General features: G+C 45.4%; 1 protein-coding gene across 7 annotated transcripts in view; it reads right to left on the reverse strand.

The window, feature by feature from the left end:
* Positions 1-3,589: 3,589 nt before the first annotated feature.
* Positions 3,590-20,036, reverse strand: part of epha7 (eph receptor A7) — an 84,043-nt gene continuing 67,596 nt past the window's right edge. For 4 of the 7 annotated variants that reach the window (XM_052052126.1, XM_052052128.1, XM_052052127.1 and 1 more), the window contains exons 15-17: positions 11,687-11,880; positions 8,472-8,618; positions 6,075-8,203 (exon numbers count right to left, since the gene is read on the reverse strand). In XM_052052126.1, coding sequence (XP_051908086.1) covers positions 8,089-8,203; positions 8,472-8,618; positions 11,687-11,880 — 456 coding nt within the window. In that variant the 3' untranslated portion in view covers positions 6,075-8,088. Of the gene's footprint in view, positions 3,688-6,074; positions 8,204-8,471; positions 8,619-11,686; positions 11,881-20,036 lie in introns of those variants that run through there. The other 3 variants (XM_052052133.1, XM_052052129.1, XM_052052132.1) reach the window with 1 other exon arrangement.

Genomic DNA, 20,036 nt, shown 5'->3' on the forward strand with positions numbered 1-20,036 from the left:
TCATTATGTTATTAGCTGTATAAAAGGACTCCCACCGACCACTCATGGTTGGGTCTTTGGTTGTCCTGTCATGTTTGTTTCCTGTCATGGTTATGTTCTCGTTTTTTTGAGCTTCAGTCATAGTTTTTGTTTGCTACTTTGGACTTGTTTTGTTTTCCAGACTTTGTGTGTTCTGGATTTTGTTTCCTTAGTGTTTTAATACGATTTTGTCAAGTTCACCCGGATCCTCCCTCCTGCCTGCTTTTTTGGGGTCCACCACGCAATGTGACAAAAATAAATAAATAATATAAGGAAATATTCACACCCAAATCCGCAACGTCATTGAGTGGGAACCGATTTCACCCTGCCCGCACACAAGTCAGGCAAGTGTACCACTACACCATCAGCGACTGTCCAATTTGAAGTGTTAAGTGAGCAGATTGCCGTCACATTTGACCTAACATTTGGCATGCCAACGGCAATGTGTGAGAATCATTCTACACTTTGAAAACCTTGTTTTGTAACCCTGAGCACACAGTGCTTCCTTTCCTTTCCAATGACTTGGATTTCCTGTGTCTGACGGAGACTTGGGCAGGTACTGGTGAGTACAACGCTTTAATTGAATTGTTGCCACCTGACTGTGGTTTCCTCGATACCCCGAGGACATCAGGCCGTGGTGGAGGAACGGTGAGTATCTTTAAGAACAATTGCAAATGTAAACGGTGCACATTCACCACATCGGCCGTCAGCTTTGAAGCAGCCTTCTTTGAAGTCGGTCGTGTTTTCCCGGTGCTCTGTGCTGTCATTTACCGCCCTCCTAAATACAACAAAGACTTTTTAAGTGACTTTTCAACCTTTCTTGCGGAAATCGGGCTGAGATATGATCATATCCTCCTAATGGGGGATTTTAATATCCATGTGTGCTGTCTTTCCTGCAGTATTTGACCAGCCCGACACATGAACAAGGACATATTTTAGACCTTGTCCTTGCTCATGGTCTACCGGTGTCAAATCTGGAAGTCCATGAAAATGGGATTTCTGATCACATGGCAGTTTTATTTGACATAGCCTTATCGCATGCTGCTGTGAAATCTGCCGCTCCTAGTTGTAAATGCCGAATTTTTAACCCTCGCACTGCTAGTCGTTTCTCTGATGCCTTTAATAACCTTTGCGTACCCTCGTCTAACACAGAGGAACTCACCTCTTGGTTCAACTCGTCATGCCGTGCCATCCTGGATTTGGTGGCTCCTTCAAAAACCCGCGCAGCTAGGCAGGGGTGTCGCAAAGCCGAACGCAAGTGGAAAAAAGACAAATTGCATGTCTTTTATCAAATTTGGAAAGACTGTTGGCGTAACTACCAGCTCACAGTAAAAGAGGCCAAAAGAGAATATCTGTCGGACCTTATTCAAGCTAACCGTCACAACCCACGCGCACTATTTAAAACGATAGATTCTGTACTCAAACCCCCTCTACCTACTTGCTCGGATTTCGAAGTACCAAGAACTAAACTGAGGCTCAGAGGGGATCAAGCCTTTTCTGTTGCTGGTCCCTCTCTCTGGAATGACCTCCCACTGAACATTCGGTAAGCCTCCTCGCTGCCCATATTCAAAACCCTCCTCAAAACTCACTTGTATTCTTTGGCATTCGACTCAGCATAACTTAGATTAGTTCTTGGTTTTACTGTTTGGTGCTTTCTACCGTCTTCATTACCGGTTTGTCTTACTGTTTATTGTGCATGTTATATTGCTCCATGTACAGCACTTTGTATGCAGCGATGGCTGTTTGAAAGTGCCCTATAAATACTGTTGACTAGACTTGACTTGACTCAATAAAGCGAAAGGCCCGGTTTGTTCTGCTGGAGGGTGAAAGGGGCTTAACCTGAAAATGCCAAAAATGGGAAAGACGCTGTTGCAAAAGTCCCGCACTTGCCACATTCGCTAACTAAGCCATATGTTTAATCTATCCATCCATTTTCTGATCCTCACAAGGGTCGCGGTGTGTGCTGGAGCTTATGCCAGCTGTCTTTGGGCAGTAGGCGGGGGACACCCAAAACCGGTTGCCAGCCAATCGCAAGGCACACAGAGATGAACAACCATCCGCGCTGACACTCACACCTAGAGACAATTTAGAGTGTTCCATTAAACTGCCATGCATGTTTTTGGAATGTGGGAGGAAACCGGAATACCTGGAAAAAACCCACGCAGGCACCGGGAGAACATGCAAACTCAACACAGGAAGGCCGGGGGACAGGATCGAACCCACGACCTTTGCACTGTGAGGTTGACGCGGTAATTACAGGTCCACCAGGCCACCCCCGTAATTTTAATTGAATGCTAAATGTAGAATTTGTGTGTGTGCGAGTCAGAGAGACAAAGAGAAATAGCTTGTGTTTGGCTTTTCTCGCTATGCAAGCACATGCTTTTTTTCTGAATGGATTAGTGTGTTAGTTGTAGACAGGAAACATATAACTATAAAACATTTATTGAGCTGCATTATGTGTCCCGCTACGCTGACTTAATGCATCACTCTGGTAGTCGATAAACATTTTAATCGTGGCCACATTTTACTGTATTTCATGGATATTGTGTTCTATTTCATCCATCCATCCATTTTTTGATCTGCTTATCCTCACAAAGAGCTCATCCCAGCTGTCTTTGGGGAGTAAGTGGGGGACACCGGTTGCCAGCCAATCGCAAGGCACACAGAGACGAACAACCATCCGTGCTCACAATCACACCCAGGGGCAATTTAGAGTGATCCATTAGCCTGCCACGCATGTTTTTGGAATGTGGGAGGAAACCGGAGTACCCCGGAGAAAACACACCCAGACACGGGGAGAACGTGCAAACTCCACACAGGACAGCCGGAGCCGGAATCTAACATTGCACCTCTGCACTGTGATGCAGATGCCCTAACCAGTCGACCACCAGGCCAGTCATTGGCGACATGTTTTTACACTTTACTTAAATGATGGCGCATCAGAAGTTTGCCCATGACTTAGACTCTGGTTTATAAAACGAGGCCAAAATTTAATTAACCAACAGGTCAGAAGTCGAACAATTTTGGTGTCAATGTCGTCAAGGTACGGCTGTGGTTTTAATGTGTGAAGCTTCTTCCCTTGCGATTTCAAGGTTTTGCTATACCTACTTATAAAAATATTCTGCCGTTTATCACCTTCTAACGCTTCGTTCACAACACACTGGTAAATTATTAAATCCCGAGAGCCAAAAAGAAGTTCTGTTCATTTTCTATTCGGGCTCCAGTGTTCTAGAATGCCCGGCCCACGAAATTTCGAGCCGCCACCTCAGTCCAAATGTTTAAAACATGACTTCAGACTTATTTGTAAACTCTTCCATCTAGCTGAACCACATGTTGGCATGTTTGACTGCCGCTTCCTGTCCTTGTCCTTCACCCTCCTCCCTGATCTGGAAAGGAGTGCTCAGTGACGATCTGAGGTGGATCAACTACTCTGAGGCGCCGCTATGAAGATTTCTTTCTTGACCAACTGGGCTGAGTTCAGAGGGGGATCCCACCTCTCCAAAGGCGTCTTCCTGCAGCGTTTCATCTTGTTAAATTAACTTTTTGATTATTCTAACGAACATTGTATCTTACCATATTGTGTTAAATGTTGCCCACTCGGCATCCATTGAAGCCTGGTCATCCTGAACGTGGGATTCTCCCATCTGCGGCCCCTTCTCAAGGCCTGTCCTTGCACGTCTCATGTTTTTTTTCCCGTTTTAGTTTTTTATTTTTGCTAATTTAATTTCAGGTGTATTTGCGGGACATTTTTGAGTGTGTTTTTGAGTTAGTTTCTCCAGTGTATTCCTGTTTGCATTTTTGTTAAATACATTTTGGTCACTCCACCCTGCTCCTCCCCGCCTCCCTGCTTTTTGGGGTCCTCCAACTATAAGCTCGCAAAACATGAGACGTGCACACAGCAACAATGACCAGACACCAAGTGGTCATGCCGGGAGTCCTTTTAAACAAGCAAACTAATGACACAATGACCAACAGGTGTGCAGCTGCAGGCGGAGCCCTACAGTGCCACCTGTTGGCCACAAACAGAACCATGACAGTAATCTCAATTAGGTTCAAACAGCTGTTTCTCCGGCATTCAACCCTGAGATTCGCAGGGCCAGTATCAATCAACGCATTTAGAAGAACCATCCCAATCGAGATTTGTCAAAATTGCATTATTGTATCTTTTTTTTCTATGCTATTTATCGAAATGAAATTAAGCAGCAATGCTGCAGATGTCAACATACAACTACACGGATAATTGATTATTTAGAATACGCTGAAGTTTTCAGACACAAAACCATATATTGTGCATTTTCGTTTTTTTGTTGAAGTTTAATACCGTATACCTGAACCAATGCTTTTATTAAACAATAAAAATATGGCAATACAGTGGTCCCTCGTTTATCACGGGTTTCACTTTCCAGATCCGTAAAGTAGTATATTTTTTTCTAAACAATTATTATACTGTCTGAAGTTGCTGATGGTGTCGTGGTCCTCTCGCCGGACTTGTGTGCGGGCAACGTTGGATCAATTCCCACTCATTGACGGTGTGGATGTGAGTGTGAATGGTTGTTCGTCTCTTTAGGTGCCCTGGTGACCAGTTCAGGGTGTAGTCCACCTTCCACCTGAAGTCAGCTGGAATAGACTCCAGCACCCCTATGTGGCCCTCTTCGGGATAAGGGTTGGTGATAAGAGGTTGCAAAAGGGCAAAAGGTGGACTACACCCTGAACTGGTCGCTCGTCAGTCGCAAGGCACATATAGAGGAGAGCAACCATTCACACCCTCACTGAGTGGGAATTGATCCCATGCTGCCCGCAGGCAAGTACGCCACTTCACCATCAGCGACTATCAACAGTTTTTTTTGCTTAAATTCACATTCTGATTCTGTGTAGCAGCAGACGATATATGTATATATATATATTTTCTTTTTGTCTAGAAGCATAGCTAAAGTGATTCCTCACACACACACAAAAAGTCACGCACAAGATGGACTGTAAGGTAATTTTGAGAGCATTTATTGTGCAGGCCTCTAAAGTCAAAACTCAGGAATCTATTGTGAAAACAGAACAAATGACGACTGATATTGGAAATATTTATAGCGCTACACTGTTAACTTAATAGGTCACTCCTCATGTCTGATGATGGGCGTAGAGACGAATTGTAATTCATTTCGAGTTTCCGGTTCAGTTTAATTGAGTTGATTTTCTCTCCACAATCCAGACATTTATTAAATTGCCGTCAATTTTGTTTTTCCAAGCTGGATACGCTCCGGTCTGCCTTTAACCTGGAACCTGATAACATGATAAGCTGTCTACTGTAGTTACCGCTGTCCCTGAAAGGCTTAAATAGGCTGGCCGGGACAATCTTAAGGTTGTTTTAGAAATGTCAACGCCTTGTCGATTTTGTACCAGGGTGACAGTAGCTGTCAAGTTTAGATGAGGAGAAGATGAGGGACCGGTCAAATAAACAGACAGTTCCATGGATCTGGTTTATCTCCCTGCCTTTTGAATTCATCACCAGCTGACAAATATTTCAAATACTCCATATGAGAGCAGGAGCGCCAAAACAGAAGAAAGCCTATGATTGCTCTTTTTTTTTGGTTGTTTTTGTTTTTTTTTGCTTGTTTCATATTTCAGTAGTAAGTCAATCTATGGATACTTTTTTTTTTAAAACAAGTTAGTGCAATAACGGATTTTCCTTATCTTTCTGAGATAAGACTTTGTAAACACTCAACCGGAGATGTTTTGGTGGTTTCAGGTGAAGGGTACTAAACTGGCAAATTGTTTTGCCAGTATTTATCTGCTACAAAGCTTCCAGTTTGTAACATTCGTATAAAGCAAACACATTTCACATCCACTGCAGTCGTAATGAATGAACACAGAAGATGTTGCGCATCAAAATCCCCCTCTGACCATTTGGCAAAATTCTTGAATACCACAACCCTGTATTGATTATCAGGCAGCAAGTTTGGTGGATACAAATATAAACTCTGTCGTGATTGAACGGTGCTTTTCAAAAGGGGACTTCTCCTTTTCACACACATAACTAGCACCTTTGAAAGCTTTTTTTAAAAAATCCTGGTAATTATTGCTTAGTTTAGTTCATCCCTTCTTTGCACTTTAGCACATGTAGCTTTCACCTGTGTTCTTGCAGTGCAAGTTTCAGCGACAAGGAAAAACAAACAAAAAAACAATCCCACATCGATGGACAAGCACTCGAACAGAATGACACAGGAAGCGTTTTTAACAATACAGTGGTACCTCTGCTTACAAAATTAATTGGTTCTGAAAGAAATTTCTGAAGGAGAAAATTTTGGAAGTAGAAACGTATTTTCCATTTAAATGCCCTAATCCGTTCCAAGCCCCCTCCAAATTCAGTCATAAATGTTTTCTAAAGCATAAAAATGCATCAAAACAATATGGAACAAATACATGTTACAATGAAATTATTCATTCATTCATCTTCCGAGCCGCTTGATCCTCACTAGGGTCGCGGGGGTGCTGGAGCCTATTCCAGCTTATTGCCCAATAAATTAAAGTTGTGCATAATGTAAAAAACAAAGAAAACAATAAAAACTATGGTAATTTAACTTAACTGCGTCCTCATTGGGGTTTTTTTTTGCCCTCTTTAGATGATGTTCTCTCTCAGAAGTGGTTACTGACTGGCGTTTTGTCAAGAACTGATCAAGGACGTTTGCTTTTGTCAGCTTTTAACAATCCTTCGAAAATGTCCAAGGCAAACATCAGCATAGAGAGCGATCGCCCGACTGGTGAACACTTTTTCTGGGAGATTCACATTTCTGTAAAACTACCGAACGTCTCACCGGCCGAGGGGCGAATGACAAGGACGCCGCATAGAAACAGATCTATCTATGTACACACATAGACACATTTGGTAGAGGTCCCTCTTAGCCAATGGGATGCCAGGAAGATGCGAGATAATAGCCAATGGCAGAGCAGCTAGAAGTATTTTGCGTTCAGGAAACTTGGGTGCTGCGACTACCCATGTTGATACGTTTGGAATCTTGAAATTTCTTTTGTAACAAGAGGCAATATTTTCCTTTTGAGGCATTTCGTAACTGACAATTTCGTATGAGGAGACGTTCATAAGTCGAGGTACCACTGCGGTTACATGTCAAACAGTTTTTTTTAAGGCAGTAATACTTCCACCATTCCTGATCTTGAAGATACGTACAGTATTTGCAGTTGAAATACACACACAGAACTGTGTGCCATTTTGGCAAAATGAAGGAAAAACAAGGTCATGGGTTAGGAGGTGGTGGATGGTTCAAAGAAGTCTGTGATGACTCCTTAACATATTGCTAATTTGAGAAAGAGTCAAGGAGTTCCATCTAGAAAAATATCAGCGTTGCACACGTTGACAAAGAGTCAAATTGAAAATGTCTTTGAACACAAAACCTTAGACAGAGCTGTACATTGAGTTTCACATCGACTCCGAACGCGTCCATAGAAAATGCACCTTTTGGAGGTTCTCTCCATAAATAATACTGAGTGTACCCTGTTTCCAAACTAAGTAGAAGAAAGTATGAAGCGTTTACGCACGACGGCATTTCAAAGAAATGAGAGGGAGGTAAAAAAAGAATCCCTCAAAGTAGAGACGAAGCCTTTCATTTAAAAAAAAATATTACCATTGGTTGCCAGAGAGGTTGTCGATGAAATGTTCATGGGAGAGAGATTATCCAATAGAAGTAGAAAAAAAATGTGCACAGATGTGTAGCTGTTGTTACTGTAGTTGTCCTCCAAAATAAAATGAGAGCAGGAGCAGGATACAATGTTATTATTATTAGTATTTTTTTTAATGGTGGTCCAGGACGGAAGTGAAAATGGAGGAGCCTTAGTCATTAAGATAAAAACATTCTTTTCAATGCAATTGATATGTGTTCATTTGAAAAAAAAGAAGAAAATAAGAGAGATTGTTGCTTTTGGTGTTTTTTGCATTTCTTCCTCCACTTTCTGTTCATTTTTTTTACACTCTGGGTGCAGCTCCAGGAGTATGATATCAGATGTTCTTGTATTCTGAGTCAAACGAGGTTCCATTTTTAGACATTTCATCCGCGTTTGCTGTCATCAGACCTGAACACCTGTATGGTGAAGGTGGAACATCCGAGCTCTCATTGTCTGAATGCTGCTCATCAACCTTTTCTGATGTTCCACTTGTGTAATACCCAACCGCACGACATCCCTGGAAGACACGACAACACATCCATTAGTCAAACAAAAACCGGAAGTGATATTTGGTCCAATAATGAAATAACCCCAGACTGCACACCATTAATAAAATGATCAACATACTCAAATTAATTTACACACATGAGAAAAATAAGTTGATCTTTCTGATATTTTATCAATAAGATGATGCAAAACACTGGGGGGGAGAAAAAGGCAGTGCACACTGCACGCAGAAGGAATAATTGCCGGAAGATGCTTTGAAAGTATTTCCCTCTACTTACTCAGTTGACATCCTGGCCACAGATTCCAGGGAAATGTAGCCAGCTGCGGTGAGGTTGTCTCTGTATCGTTCCATCTTGATGGCAACCAGCCACTCTTCCACCGAATGGAAGGCGCTGACGTTGGATAGGCTCTGACCTAACAGTGGACTGTGGGATGAGCACATAAAAGGTTGTGAGGTATGAAAAGAAATGTCAGTGCAAAATAATACAGGAAAATAAATATTGATTAACTTTTTTTTTTTAGTGATTGAAAGTAGCAGAATGCTTTACTTAAGGCCGCGTTCACACTGCAGGCCATGAGGCCCAGTTTGCAGGGTGTATTTGAAGAATTGTATTTAAAACAAAGAAAACTAAATCCAAAACACACAAAGTATCAAACAAAAACCATGACTAAAGCTAAAACATAACAATGAACTAAACATGACAGAAAACAAGCGCAAACAGCAACACATATGACAGTAGCAAGAAGCAACAATGACCCGACACTGAGTGTTCGGGCTGGGAGTCCTTTTAAAGGCCTGATTACCTATGACCAACAGGTCTGCAGCTGCCAGGGGAGCCCTACAGCGCCACCTGTTGGTCCCTAAACCAAATCATTACGAAATTAAATGAAACTTTAAACATGGTATCATTTTGCTCGTAGATTTCTCTATCACAAAATCAAATGCGACTTTGAATGTGAACGCATCACACCTGTGCTATGACACGCACAAATCGTCGTGTGGCGTGTACCCCCCCCCCCCCCCAAAAAAATATTACTGTATTTTCCACAGTAGAAGGTACTTCGGAGTATAAGGCACACCTTCAACGAATGGCGTATTTTAAAACTGTTTTCATATATAGGGCGTGCCGCTTTAAAGGATCATGAGATAATCATAATCGTGGACTTCAGGAAACATCCTTCACCACATTGCCCCTCACACTATCCAACTGCCCTGTGCCAACCGTTGAGAACTTCAAGTTCCTGGGAATCACAGTCTCCGAGGACATGAAGTCCTCTGCAAAGGCTCTGCAAAGGATGTACTTCCTGAGCCTGCTGAAGAAGCACGGCCTGCCACAGGAGTTGCTAAGACAGTTCTACACAGCAGTCATCGAATCCGTCCTGTGTTCCTCCATCAATGTTTGGTTTGGGGTCGCCACGAAAAAGGACAAAATCCGACTGCAACAGACAGTTAGGACGGCGGAAAAAATCATTGGCACCGCCCTACCCACTCTTGAGGACTTGCACACCGCAAGAACCAAGACAAGGGCACGGAAAATCCTAGAGGACCCCGCCACCCCAACCCAACACTCGACCCACCACCTTTTCCAGCTACCCCCCTCAGGCAAGCGCTACCGATCCATGCGCACCAAATTCAGCAGACACTCAAACAGCTTCTTCCCTCTTGCCATTAAGTCCCTAAACATTCATTCATTCATTCATCTTCCGAGCCGCTTGATCCTCACTAGGGTCGCGGAGCCTATCCCAGCTGTCTTCGGGCAGTAGGCGGGGGACACCCTGAATCGGTTGCCAGCCAATCGCAGGGCACACAGAAACGAACAACCATTCGCACTCACACTCACATTCATACCTAGGGACAATTTAGAGTGTTCAATCAGCCTGCCAGGCATGTTTTTGGAATGTGGGAGGAAACCGGAGCACCCGGAGAAAACCCACGCAGGCACGGGGAGAACATGCAAACTCCACACAGGGAGGCCGGAGCTGGAATCGAACCCGGACCCGAACTGTGAAGCCGACGTGCTAACCACTGGACTACCGGGCCGCCTTAGTCCCTAAACAGTAACCCAAATATACCTGCATCGTGGCTCTTTGCAATTTTGCACACCCCTGTGGAACAGCATTACCGCAATAATCATTGTAGCTCTACCTCTGTACTTACTTGAACCATTGTTACTGATCTATATTCCACAGCACCAGACACTTTAAAGCACTCAAGGACATCTGTACCATTGCATACTTCAACTTTTTCGACGAATACTGCTACTGGTCACGTTAAAATGGGTCAATGCACCAACTGCACAACTGTTATATAATTGTATTCTACCACTGATCACTTTAGCTCTGCTTGATACTTTGCACATTGACTCACGGCTGTCATTGGGTGGTACTACCGCAAAACAGCAGCCTTACACTAGGGAATGTCTTTCCATACTTATTTGTCATGTCCTAGTTTATGATGATACTAGTGTAGCCCTAACAGAGACAAATTCCAGGTGAATTCTACAAACTTGGCCAGTAAAGATGATTCTGATTCTGACATTGAATAGAAGCTACAATAGTGGCACCGGTTGCACAATGCATTCAATAGATGGAGCTATGCTAAAGGGAATAAAATAGAATATGATACAGCTTTCACAATCGCCTCAGCTGTAACAAAGTTCTTTACGGAACATTTAAAATTCTACGTCCAATAGATCTGAATATTGATCAGTATATAAGGCGCATCGGATTATAAGGCACACCTTTGAGAAAAATGAGTGCTTTTAGGTGTGCCTTGTCATGCAGAAAATACAGTATGTTGCACAGTGTTTATGGAAGTAAATATAGTCTTGCATGTGACGGCTCATTTTAACATCTCAGAGTAGCGAGGCTGGAGGAGGACATTTTGGGGATATGAGGCAATGCTCCTCGATCTCATCATTTAATGAAGACATCCTGCGTGGAAAAAAAAATCATTTGTAGTTGTAAAACTGAATGTGAAGGCCAAATACAGCTTTAGAGAAATAAAAAAAACAAAACAAAACATTTTATAGTCTTACATTTAGTTTCAACTTATTTGGGTTGAATTCCAATTCGAATTGTACAATTCAGATTCAGTTTTTTAACATAAAGATTCAAATGAAACAATACAAATTCAAAGTATGTGAAATTAATTTCTTTAATGCAACTTTAGTTATTAAAATTAAAATATGTATGATTCAGATTCAGTTTCTGGTGGACTGTTAATCTTCATTTTAAAGGGTTTTGTGGCTCCTGTTAGCTTCTTTTTCTTGACAAGCAGGACCGAGTTGCTCTTTGAGAATTTTTGGTTGCCGACCCCTCACTAATACTGCAATATTCTTACATTATGAAACTGCATAATGTTTCATAAGGCCTTGCTTTGACTTCAAAGTCCTTTGAAGCCACCCCACAGACTCAATCGGTTTCTCAAAATTTCAACAAATAAAAGGGAGATACATAGCCGAATTTGATGTTCATGTTCAACCTTCCTCACCTTGTACACGTTCCGACTGGTGATTTTAGTGTGTTGGGGTTCCGAATCATCTTGTCAAGAATACTGATTATCTGATCAAACTTGGGGCGTTCTCCTCTGTCTTTCTTCCAACAATCCAGCATCAGCTGATGGAGGCCTGGGGCGCAGTCCATCGGGGCTGGAAGACGGTAGCTCTCCTCTAAAGCTTTCATGACCTGCAGATGGAAAACCGGTGTGAGTGCCTCGCTGCCGTTACACAGCCACGTTAACCCTTTCAGGGACAGCGGTAACTACAGTGGACAGCTCATGTTAACGGGTTACATGAGGAGTTAAGCCAGAGTCAGATTCTCAATTGCAATGTCGAACTGACAGCAGAGTAAATAAATATATAAATAAAAGCAATTACAAATGCAATGACGACAAACTGTACAGTTTGATAAACATGTACCGTAATTTCCGGACTATAAACCGCGACTTTTGTCACACACTTTCAACTCTGCGGGCCTATTTAATGAAGCGGCCTATGTAAAGATTTTTTTCTAATGGCCGCCAGGGGGCGCTCAAGTTTAAAAGATAAGAGTGGGACAAGTTGATACACGCGCACACACACGCGCTACCAGAAAACAACCCGCCATGAGAGGGCACATTTCACCTATGTTTTGGGCTGCACTGCACCAAGGATTACGACCCCTCCACAAAAACAAACAAACAAATAAATAAATGAATAAACAGCGGCCCGGTAGTCCAGTGGTTAGCACGTCGGCTTCACAGTGCAGAGGTACCGGTTGTTCGATTCCAGCTCCGGCCTCCCTGTGTGGAGTTTGCATGTTCTCCCCGGGCCTGCGTGGGTTTTCTCCGGGTGCTCCGGTTTCCTCCCACATTCCAAAAACATGCGTGGCAGGCTGATTGAACACTCTAAATTGTCCCTAGGTGTGAGTGTGAGTGTGAATGCGAATGGTTGTTCGTTTCTGTGTGCCCTGCGATTGGCTGGCAACCGATTCAGGGTGTCCCCCGCCTACTGCCCGAAGACAGCTGGGATAGGCTCCAGCACCCCCGCGACCCTAGTGAGGATCAAGCGGCTTGGAAGATGAATGAATGAATGAATGAATGAATGAATAAATAAACAACTCTCCTGAAAGACATTGTTGTGAAAGTTGACATGAAAACGTGGATGGTACAAAGGCTAATGAAGGAGGGTTGATCGAGTGTTACGATAAGATAAGATAACCTTTATTCATCCCACACGGGGGAAAATTGCGGCAAGCAAGGATTTCTTTTTCATTTAAAAAAAAAAGCATTACTCGACATCGAACAGTGACTTTTATGTTTTTTAACCAGCCCTGTTCGCGCTGTTTTACTGCCGTGGTGCTGCCGCGTTAGAGGCACAATTTAGAAAGAAAAGTTAAAGTATGTTATTAAAAATTGGAAAACGCTTTCTGTGTACCGTCTTTCTTCATAAATATTTCATGTTACAATGTGGGCACCTGCGGCTTATAGATAGGTGTGGCTTATTAAGATTAAGATTAAGAAAACCTTTATTAGTCTCGCAATGGAGAAATTCCAGATTCACAGCAGCAAAGTTATGAAAGGAAGAAGTAGAACAACAAAAAAATAGGAGCTGCTGGAAAGGCAGCCACTCTCTTATGGGTATTACAAAAGTTTTTTCCTTCAAAAATGTCGTGGGTGCAGTTTATAATCAGGTGCGCTCTATCGTCTGGAAAATTATGATAGTTAAATAATCCATGAATTCTCTAATTGCTTGTCCTTTGTTTTAGCTTTTCTTTTGCCTTGTTTTAGTCCAGGTTGGCTATGCAAATGACACTCCATTCTCAATTACCTTACCTTGATAAACAAAAGTTAAAAGAAAAACAAACAAACAAACAAAAAAATTTTTGAGAGGTGTGCTGGTGCAGCTGATTTATGTTAGGTTAGACCAGGGGTCGGCAACACGCGGCTCTCGAGCTGCATGCGGCTCTTTTGCGCCCCCCAGTGGCTCCTAGAGCTTTTTCAAAAATGTTTGAAAAAGGAAACAGATGGGAGGGAACATGTACACACGTGCACGTCCTTTGGTTTCAACCAATCAGCGCTAATGCAACCGACGTCACACATCAAAGAAGCTTTGGAGAACAACAACAGCTAAGTTAGCCTAGCCGACACGACGCTCAAAGCCAAACAGACACGTTTTTAATTCGTACTCTGTGTGTTTCCTTTTTTTTCTTCTTCTAAATATAGATAGATTTTTTTTACTGCAATAACTGTCTTGTCCACGTCTTTTTTCATTCCACTGGAATTTTGCAAGTGTGTTTATAAAGACAAGAAAATCTCTTTAGATCTTCCATCAAAAAAGTTTAGCCCCCCCCCCTCTCCTCCTCCACAGCATGAACTGCAGGGGAAACAAAAACTTTTAATCATGAATGCTCGTTGTGTATTTGTAACCAACTTAGTCATGTTGATGGCAGGCTATGATAGCTCATCCAGATACATACAGCATGTGTTGCCTTCATTAAAAGGCTTTTTATTTTTTGCGGCTCCAGACATTTTTGTTTTTTGTTGACTTGGGTCCAATATGGCTCTTTCAACATTTTGGGTTGCCGACCCCTGGGTTAGACCCTGAACCGGTAGACAGTCATTAGCAGGGCACGTAGAAACAGAGAGAGAAAAAAAAAATCAAAGTCACACTTATTGTAGCTGGCGCCGTTATTCGTTTCGATGAGTTTCCATGACAACTAGGATCGAATCTATTTGAGGTTGTTTGTTTTGTGAAAGTGTCTTTTGTTTCCATACGAACCTTGATAGTTATGTTTTTTTTTCTTTCAATATTTTCAAGTTGGCATTAGGAATATTTTCTCAAAGATCACTTCCGCTTTCAGGTCACGTATGGCGGATGGCGCGAGGAATTGAGAGAGAGCGAGAAACACGAACCACAATACCGTCTGGTCGACTGTATATTTCATTGTCTACTGTCGGTCTGCAAGGTGCACACAATATTGTGGCAAAAACTCACACTGAAATAAACTGCAAATTATTGTTATCGTATTCATCCAAACAATTACAACACTTTTGATGAAATAAATAAAATAAAAGTTGAACATTTTTAAACACTTTAGAACAGGATTCTCAAATAGTGGCGGCTGCTTGTCATTCAAGGAGGGGAAGCAAATTTTTTTGCCGGCCAACATCATACATGAGTTCATTCATTCATATACTTTGCATTTACTTTGTGTTGAATTATAATACAGAACTATACAGTACATTATATTTCTTGATTTAAGTTTGACATAAGTCGTGTCAGTTACTGATGAAAAGTTGCTGGTTCTGAACAAAAATATGAAAGTATTCAAACACATTATTTTTAGAAAACTGTTTAGAAAAAACTGTTTAGAAAACTGCCCTGTTATTCAACAATTGCCACAAGTCGCAAATTCAATTTTTGCGAGGGCTGCCGAAGGTAGTCTGGATGTGTATAGGTGTTACGAACTCGGGTAAACCGAGTTAGGGAGGGGGATCCAAAAAACGTAGACAAAAACAAGGTCTCCGATTTAAGACAATTTAATGTCCAAATCGAATAGGAAATAAGCGAGAACATAAAGCGCTGGTCCACAATGAGGACCAGGAGGTAAATCAAAAACGACTAACAAAAGGAGCTTGCACAAAAGAGCAAGAAAAGGAAAGTAAAGCCACAAACTACGAACGAAAAACTATGTAACACTTTGTACACGTGAGAAAAGCCAGATCATCAAAACAAAGTGGTACTTACACACAAACTTGGTACCGAGACTACACGCGAAAACACGACGAGGTCAAAAGCCACTAGTCAATGAGCAACGAGGTAAGCAATGCCATAAACAATACTCCCACAACAGGTGTCGAACGTAGGAGTCCTTAAATAGTGTCTCTATTGATTAATGATTGCCAGCAGGTGTGCTAGAGAGACCGCTCCTGCCACCTGCTGGCCAGACCGAAAAACCGAAATGTGACAGTACCCCCCCCTCAACGGACGCCTCCTGGCGGACCACCCGGCTTCGACGGGTGCGCTGCATGGAATGCCCGAAGCAGGGACGGGTCTAAGATCCAGGAGCCGGGGACCCACTGCCGATCCTCTGGGCCGTAGCCTTTCCAGTCAACCAAATACTGAAAACCCCTACCCCTGCGCCGAGAGTCCAAGATTTCACGCACGGTGTACACTGGTTCACCGTCAACGATTTGTGGAGGAGGCGGCGACGTGGGCGGAGGAGCCAGGGGACTGGTGGCCACCGGCTTCAACAGGGAAACATGGAACACGGGGTGGACCTTCATGGTGGGCGGCAGTCGGAGCTTGACGGAGACGGGGCTGAGGACCGATTCCACCTCGAACGGTCCAGTGAAGCGTGGCCCCAACTTGCGAGATGTACCTGCGAGTCGTAGATCCTTAGTAGCCAGCCACACCTTCTGTCCCACCTGATAGGTGGGTGCTGGGCGTCGGCGACGGTCAGCGATCTGCCGGTTCCGCTGAGCCGTGCGTGACAGTGCTGCTCTGGTCTCCTTCCATACGCGATGGGCCCGTCGTAGATGCAGCTGTATGGAAGGGAGTTCCACCTGACCCTCCTGAGAAGGAAACAGAGGAGGTTGATAACCATATGCTGCCATGAAAGGAGACCGACCGGTCGCTGATGAGACGAGGGTGTTGTGGGCGTATTCCACCCAAGGCAGGTGAACCGACCACGAGGAGGGGCGATCGAGGCAAACGCAGCGCAGAGCTGCCTCCAAATCTTGGTTCATGCGCTCCGTTTGACCATTGGACTGTGGGTGGTATCCGGAAGACAGACTCGCCGTGGCCCCCATGGCCTGGCAGAAACGTTTCCATACCCTGGAGATGAATTGAGGGCCCCGGTCTGACACAATGTCCACCGGAATTCCATGAAGACGGAAGACGTGTCTCACTAGGAGGTCGGCGGTTTCCTGAGCAGAGGGCAGATTGGACAACGCAACAAAATGGGCAGATTTAGAGAAGCGGTCAACTATGGTGAGTATGACGGATTTTCCCCGGGAAGGAGGCAGGCCGGTGACAAAATCCAGGGAAATGTGGGACCATGGTCGAGAAGGGGTAGGCAGCGGTTGCAGCAAACCAGCCGGCAGTTGGTGGGACGCCTTACTGCATGCGCAGGTGGAACAGGCCTTGATATAGTCCTGGGTATCCTTGCGTAGCTCCGGCCACCAAAACCGCTGGGACACAAGGTCCAAGGTCCGGTTCACCCCTGGATGGCATGCCACCTTAGAAGTGTGCCCCCACTGCAACAGTGGGGCACAAACAGTCTCCCGGTCGGACAACCAGCCAGGACTTGAACTCCGTTCTGGGCCTCCTTGACCTTACGTTCGACGGCCCACCTCAGTGCCCCCACTATACAATGGTCCGGAACAATGCTTTGGGGTTCGTTGTCCCGCTCCGCAGGGTCATGGATGCGGGAGAGGGCATCCGGTTTAATGTTCTTTGAGCCCGGGCAGTAGGTGAGCGTGAAGTTGAAGCGAGTGAGGAGAAGCGCCCACCGTGCTTGGCGGGAGTTTAGTCTCTTGGCTGACCGGATGTAGGCAAGGTTCTTGTGATCAGTGTACACCGTGAATGGCTCTTCAGTACCTTCGAGCCAATGTCGCCATTCTTGTAATGCCAAAACGACGGCTAGCAGTTCGCGGTTCCCCACGTCGTAGTTGGCTTCTGCTGGGCTGAGGCGACGAGAGAAGAAGGCGCAGGGGAGAAGTCTTTGATTGACTGGGGATCGCTGCGATAAGACGGCCCCCACGCCGGATTCCGACGCGTCCACCTCTACGACAAACGGCATAGAGGGGTTAGGATGCTGTAATACTGGAGGGTTCGTGAAGGCTTTCTTTAATTCGGCGAACGCGTGGTCAGCATCAGTGTCCCACCTAAAGGGGATCTTGACCGAGGTTAGCCGGGTCAACGGCAGGGCTCTCTGGCTGTAGTTGCGAATGAAGCGGCGGTAAAAATTAGCGAAACCCAGGAAACGTTGCAACTGCTTTCTGTTGGTGGGCGTGGGCCACTCTACCACGGCCTTAACTTTGGCATCGTCAGCTCTCAGCTGACCCTTCTCGATAATAAACCCCAGAAAAGAGATGGACTCGACGAGAAACTCGCACTTTTCTGCTTTTACGAATAACCGGTTCTCTAGTAGACGCTGCAAAACCAGCCTAACATGGTGTTGATGTTCTGCAAGAGTCCGAGAGAAAATTAAGATGTCATCTAAATAAACAAAACAAAACAGGTTCAGAAAATCTCTTAATACGTCGTTAATGAGACACTGAAATACTGCGGGCGCGTTGGTCAGCCCAAATGGCATGACTAGGTATTCGAAGTGCCCTAATGGGGTCTTAAATGCCGTCTTCCATTCGTCCCCCTCACGAATACGGACCAGATGGTAAGCGCTTCGTAAATCGAGTTTGGAGAATATAGTGGCGGATTGGAGGGGGGCGAACGCCGAATCTAATAACGGAAGTGGGTATTTGTTCTTGATGGTGATCTCGTTCAGGCCCCGATAATCGACACACGGGCGTAACGTCTTGTCTTTCTTCTCAATAAAGAAGAATCCGGCCCCCAGTGGGGATTTAGACGGCCGAATGAGGCCAGCCGAGAGTGAGCTATCGATATATTCTCTCAGCGCCTCTTGTTCCGGCTGAGAGACCTGATATAGACGGGAGTTCGGGAGTAAGGCGTTCTCCACAAGATCGATGGCGCAGTCGTACGGCCGGTGAGGCGGCAAGGACTGGGCACGGTCTTTACTAAACACTTGGCGTAGGTCATGGTAAATACGCGGAACCTTATCTAAACAAATAACTTCTGGAGGCTCGTTCCGGGTCGGCCCTCTCTTTTCTGCCGCCGAGCGCAAACAGTGAGTATAACAAAATGCGCTCCAACTCTCGATTGCCGGACGTTCCCAGGAAATGACCGGGTTATGTTCGCGCAGCCACGGCAACCCCAACACTAACGGTACGGATCGAGACCGCATGATATAGAATCTACGGTATTCGATGTGATTGCCAGATAATGTTGGTTCACCGGCGCGGTGATTTCTTTCACTTCCGCCAGGAGTCGCCCATCAAGATCGTGAACCCGCTTTGTCTCCCTTAGGACCTCAACCTGGCAACCCAGTTCCTTAGCTAGGCTGGGGTCTACAAAACAATTGTCCGCCCCAGAGTCCACCAAGGCCCGAACAGAAATGACCCGTAACGGACCATAAAGAGTTCCGTCCAACTCGAGTCTTGGTGGATGTCCCGGATGGACCTCCTCCCGTCTCGACTCACGTGGCGCAGTATCGGGCACGAACTCACAGTTTTCGGGGCGCCCGGACGGGCGGGACGGTGTCAAGGAACAGTTGGAAGCCCGGTGTCCAGATTGGCCGCAGTAGAAGCAGGCTCGATCCCGAATCCGACGCTCTCTCTCCGCTGGTCCCAGGCGTCCGCCTCCCAGCTGCATGGGCTCCTCCTCTGCGTCGGCTGGATCGGAACCCGAATGACGCTCGGGTCCGGGTGATCGCCAGGACTCGTGCTCAGCCGGCCGACGACCCGTACGTCGGGGTGGGACACGGGTAGTTCCTCGCTCTTCCACACGTTCCCTCTCACGCTCCCGCATGCGGTTGTCCACAATGAGGGCCAAATCGATGAGCTCCTCCAAGTTGCGGCTATCGTCGCGGGTTGCCAGTTCGTCCTTTAACGCCGCACTTAACCCGCGGCGAAACAAACCACACAGGGCGCGGTCCCCGTAACCGCTACGGGCGGCCAAAATGCGAAAAGAGATGGAGTATTCGGCAACGGATTGTCGTCCTTGCCGAATAGCTAATAGCCGACCTTCGGCCTCCCTTCCCATAACCGGATGTTGAAATACGCGCCGGAACTCGGCGACAAACTCTGGGTAGGAAGACCGAAGCCCGGGTTGAGCATTGCTGATCTCTACTGCCCAAGACGCCGCCTGACCAGTCAACAGGCTCATAATGAACGCCACCTTCGTGCTATCTTTCTCGTACTTAGCTGGTTGTTGGTCGAATATCAGAGAGCACTGGTGTAAAAATTGCTTGCAGAGAGCCTGTTCTCCCCCGTAGCGAGGGGGGTGGGGGAGATTGGGCTCTCGCCCATTGATCGGGGAAGAGGGTGTCCCGGATGAAGCCGCCGGGACCCTTGGGGGTGGCGTTTCTCGGGGGGTCGCGTGTTCCCCTTGGGAACACAATATCTCCAGCCGCTGGGCTAGGACGGCGACTGCCTCCCGGAGCTCCGAGAGCTCCTGTCGTTGCTGGCCCACTAATTGCCCCTGGCTGGTCAAGGCGGTCATGATCTTGTTAATGTCTACAGGATCCATTTTGGTGGGAGTATTCTGTTACGAACTCGGGTA

Source organism: Hippocampus zosterae, chromosome 19 (assembly GCF_025434085.1).
Source record: "Hippocampus zosterae strain Florida chromosome 19, ASM2543408v3, whole genome shotgun sequence".
NCBI lineage: Eukaryota > Metazoa > Chordata > Actinopteri > Syngnathiformes > Syngnathidae > Hippocampus > Hippocampus zosterae.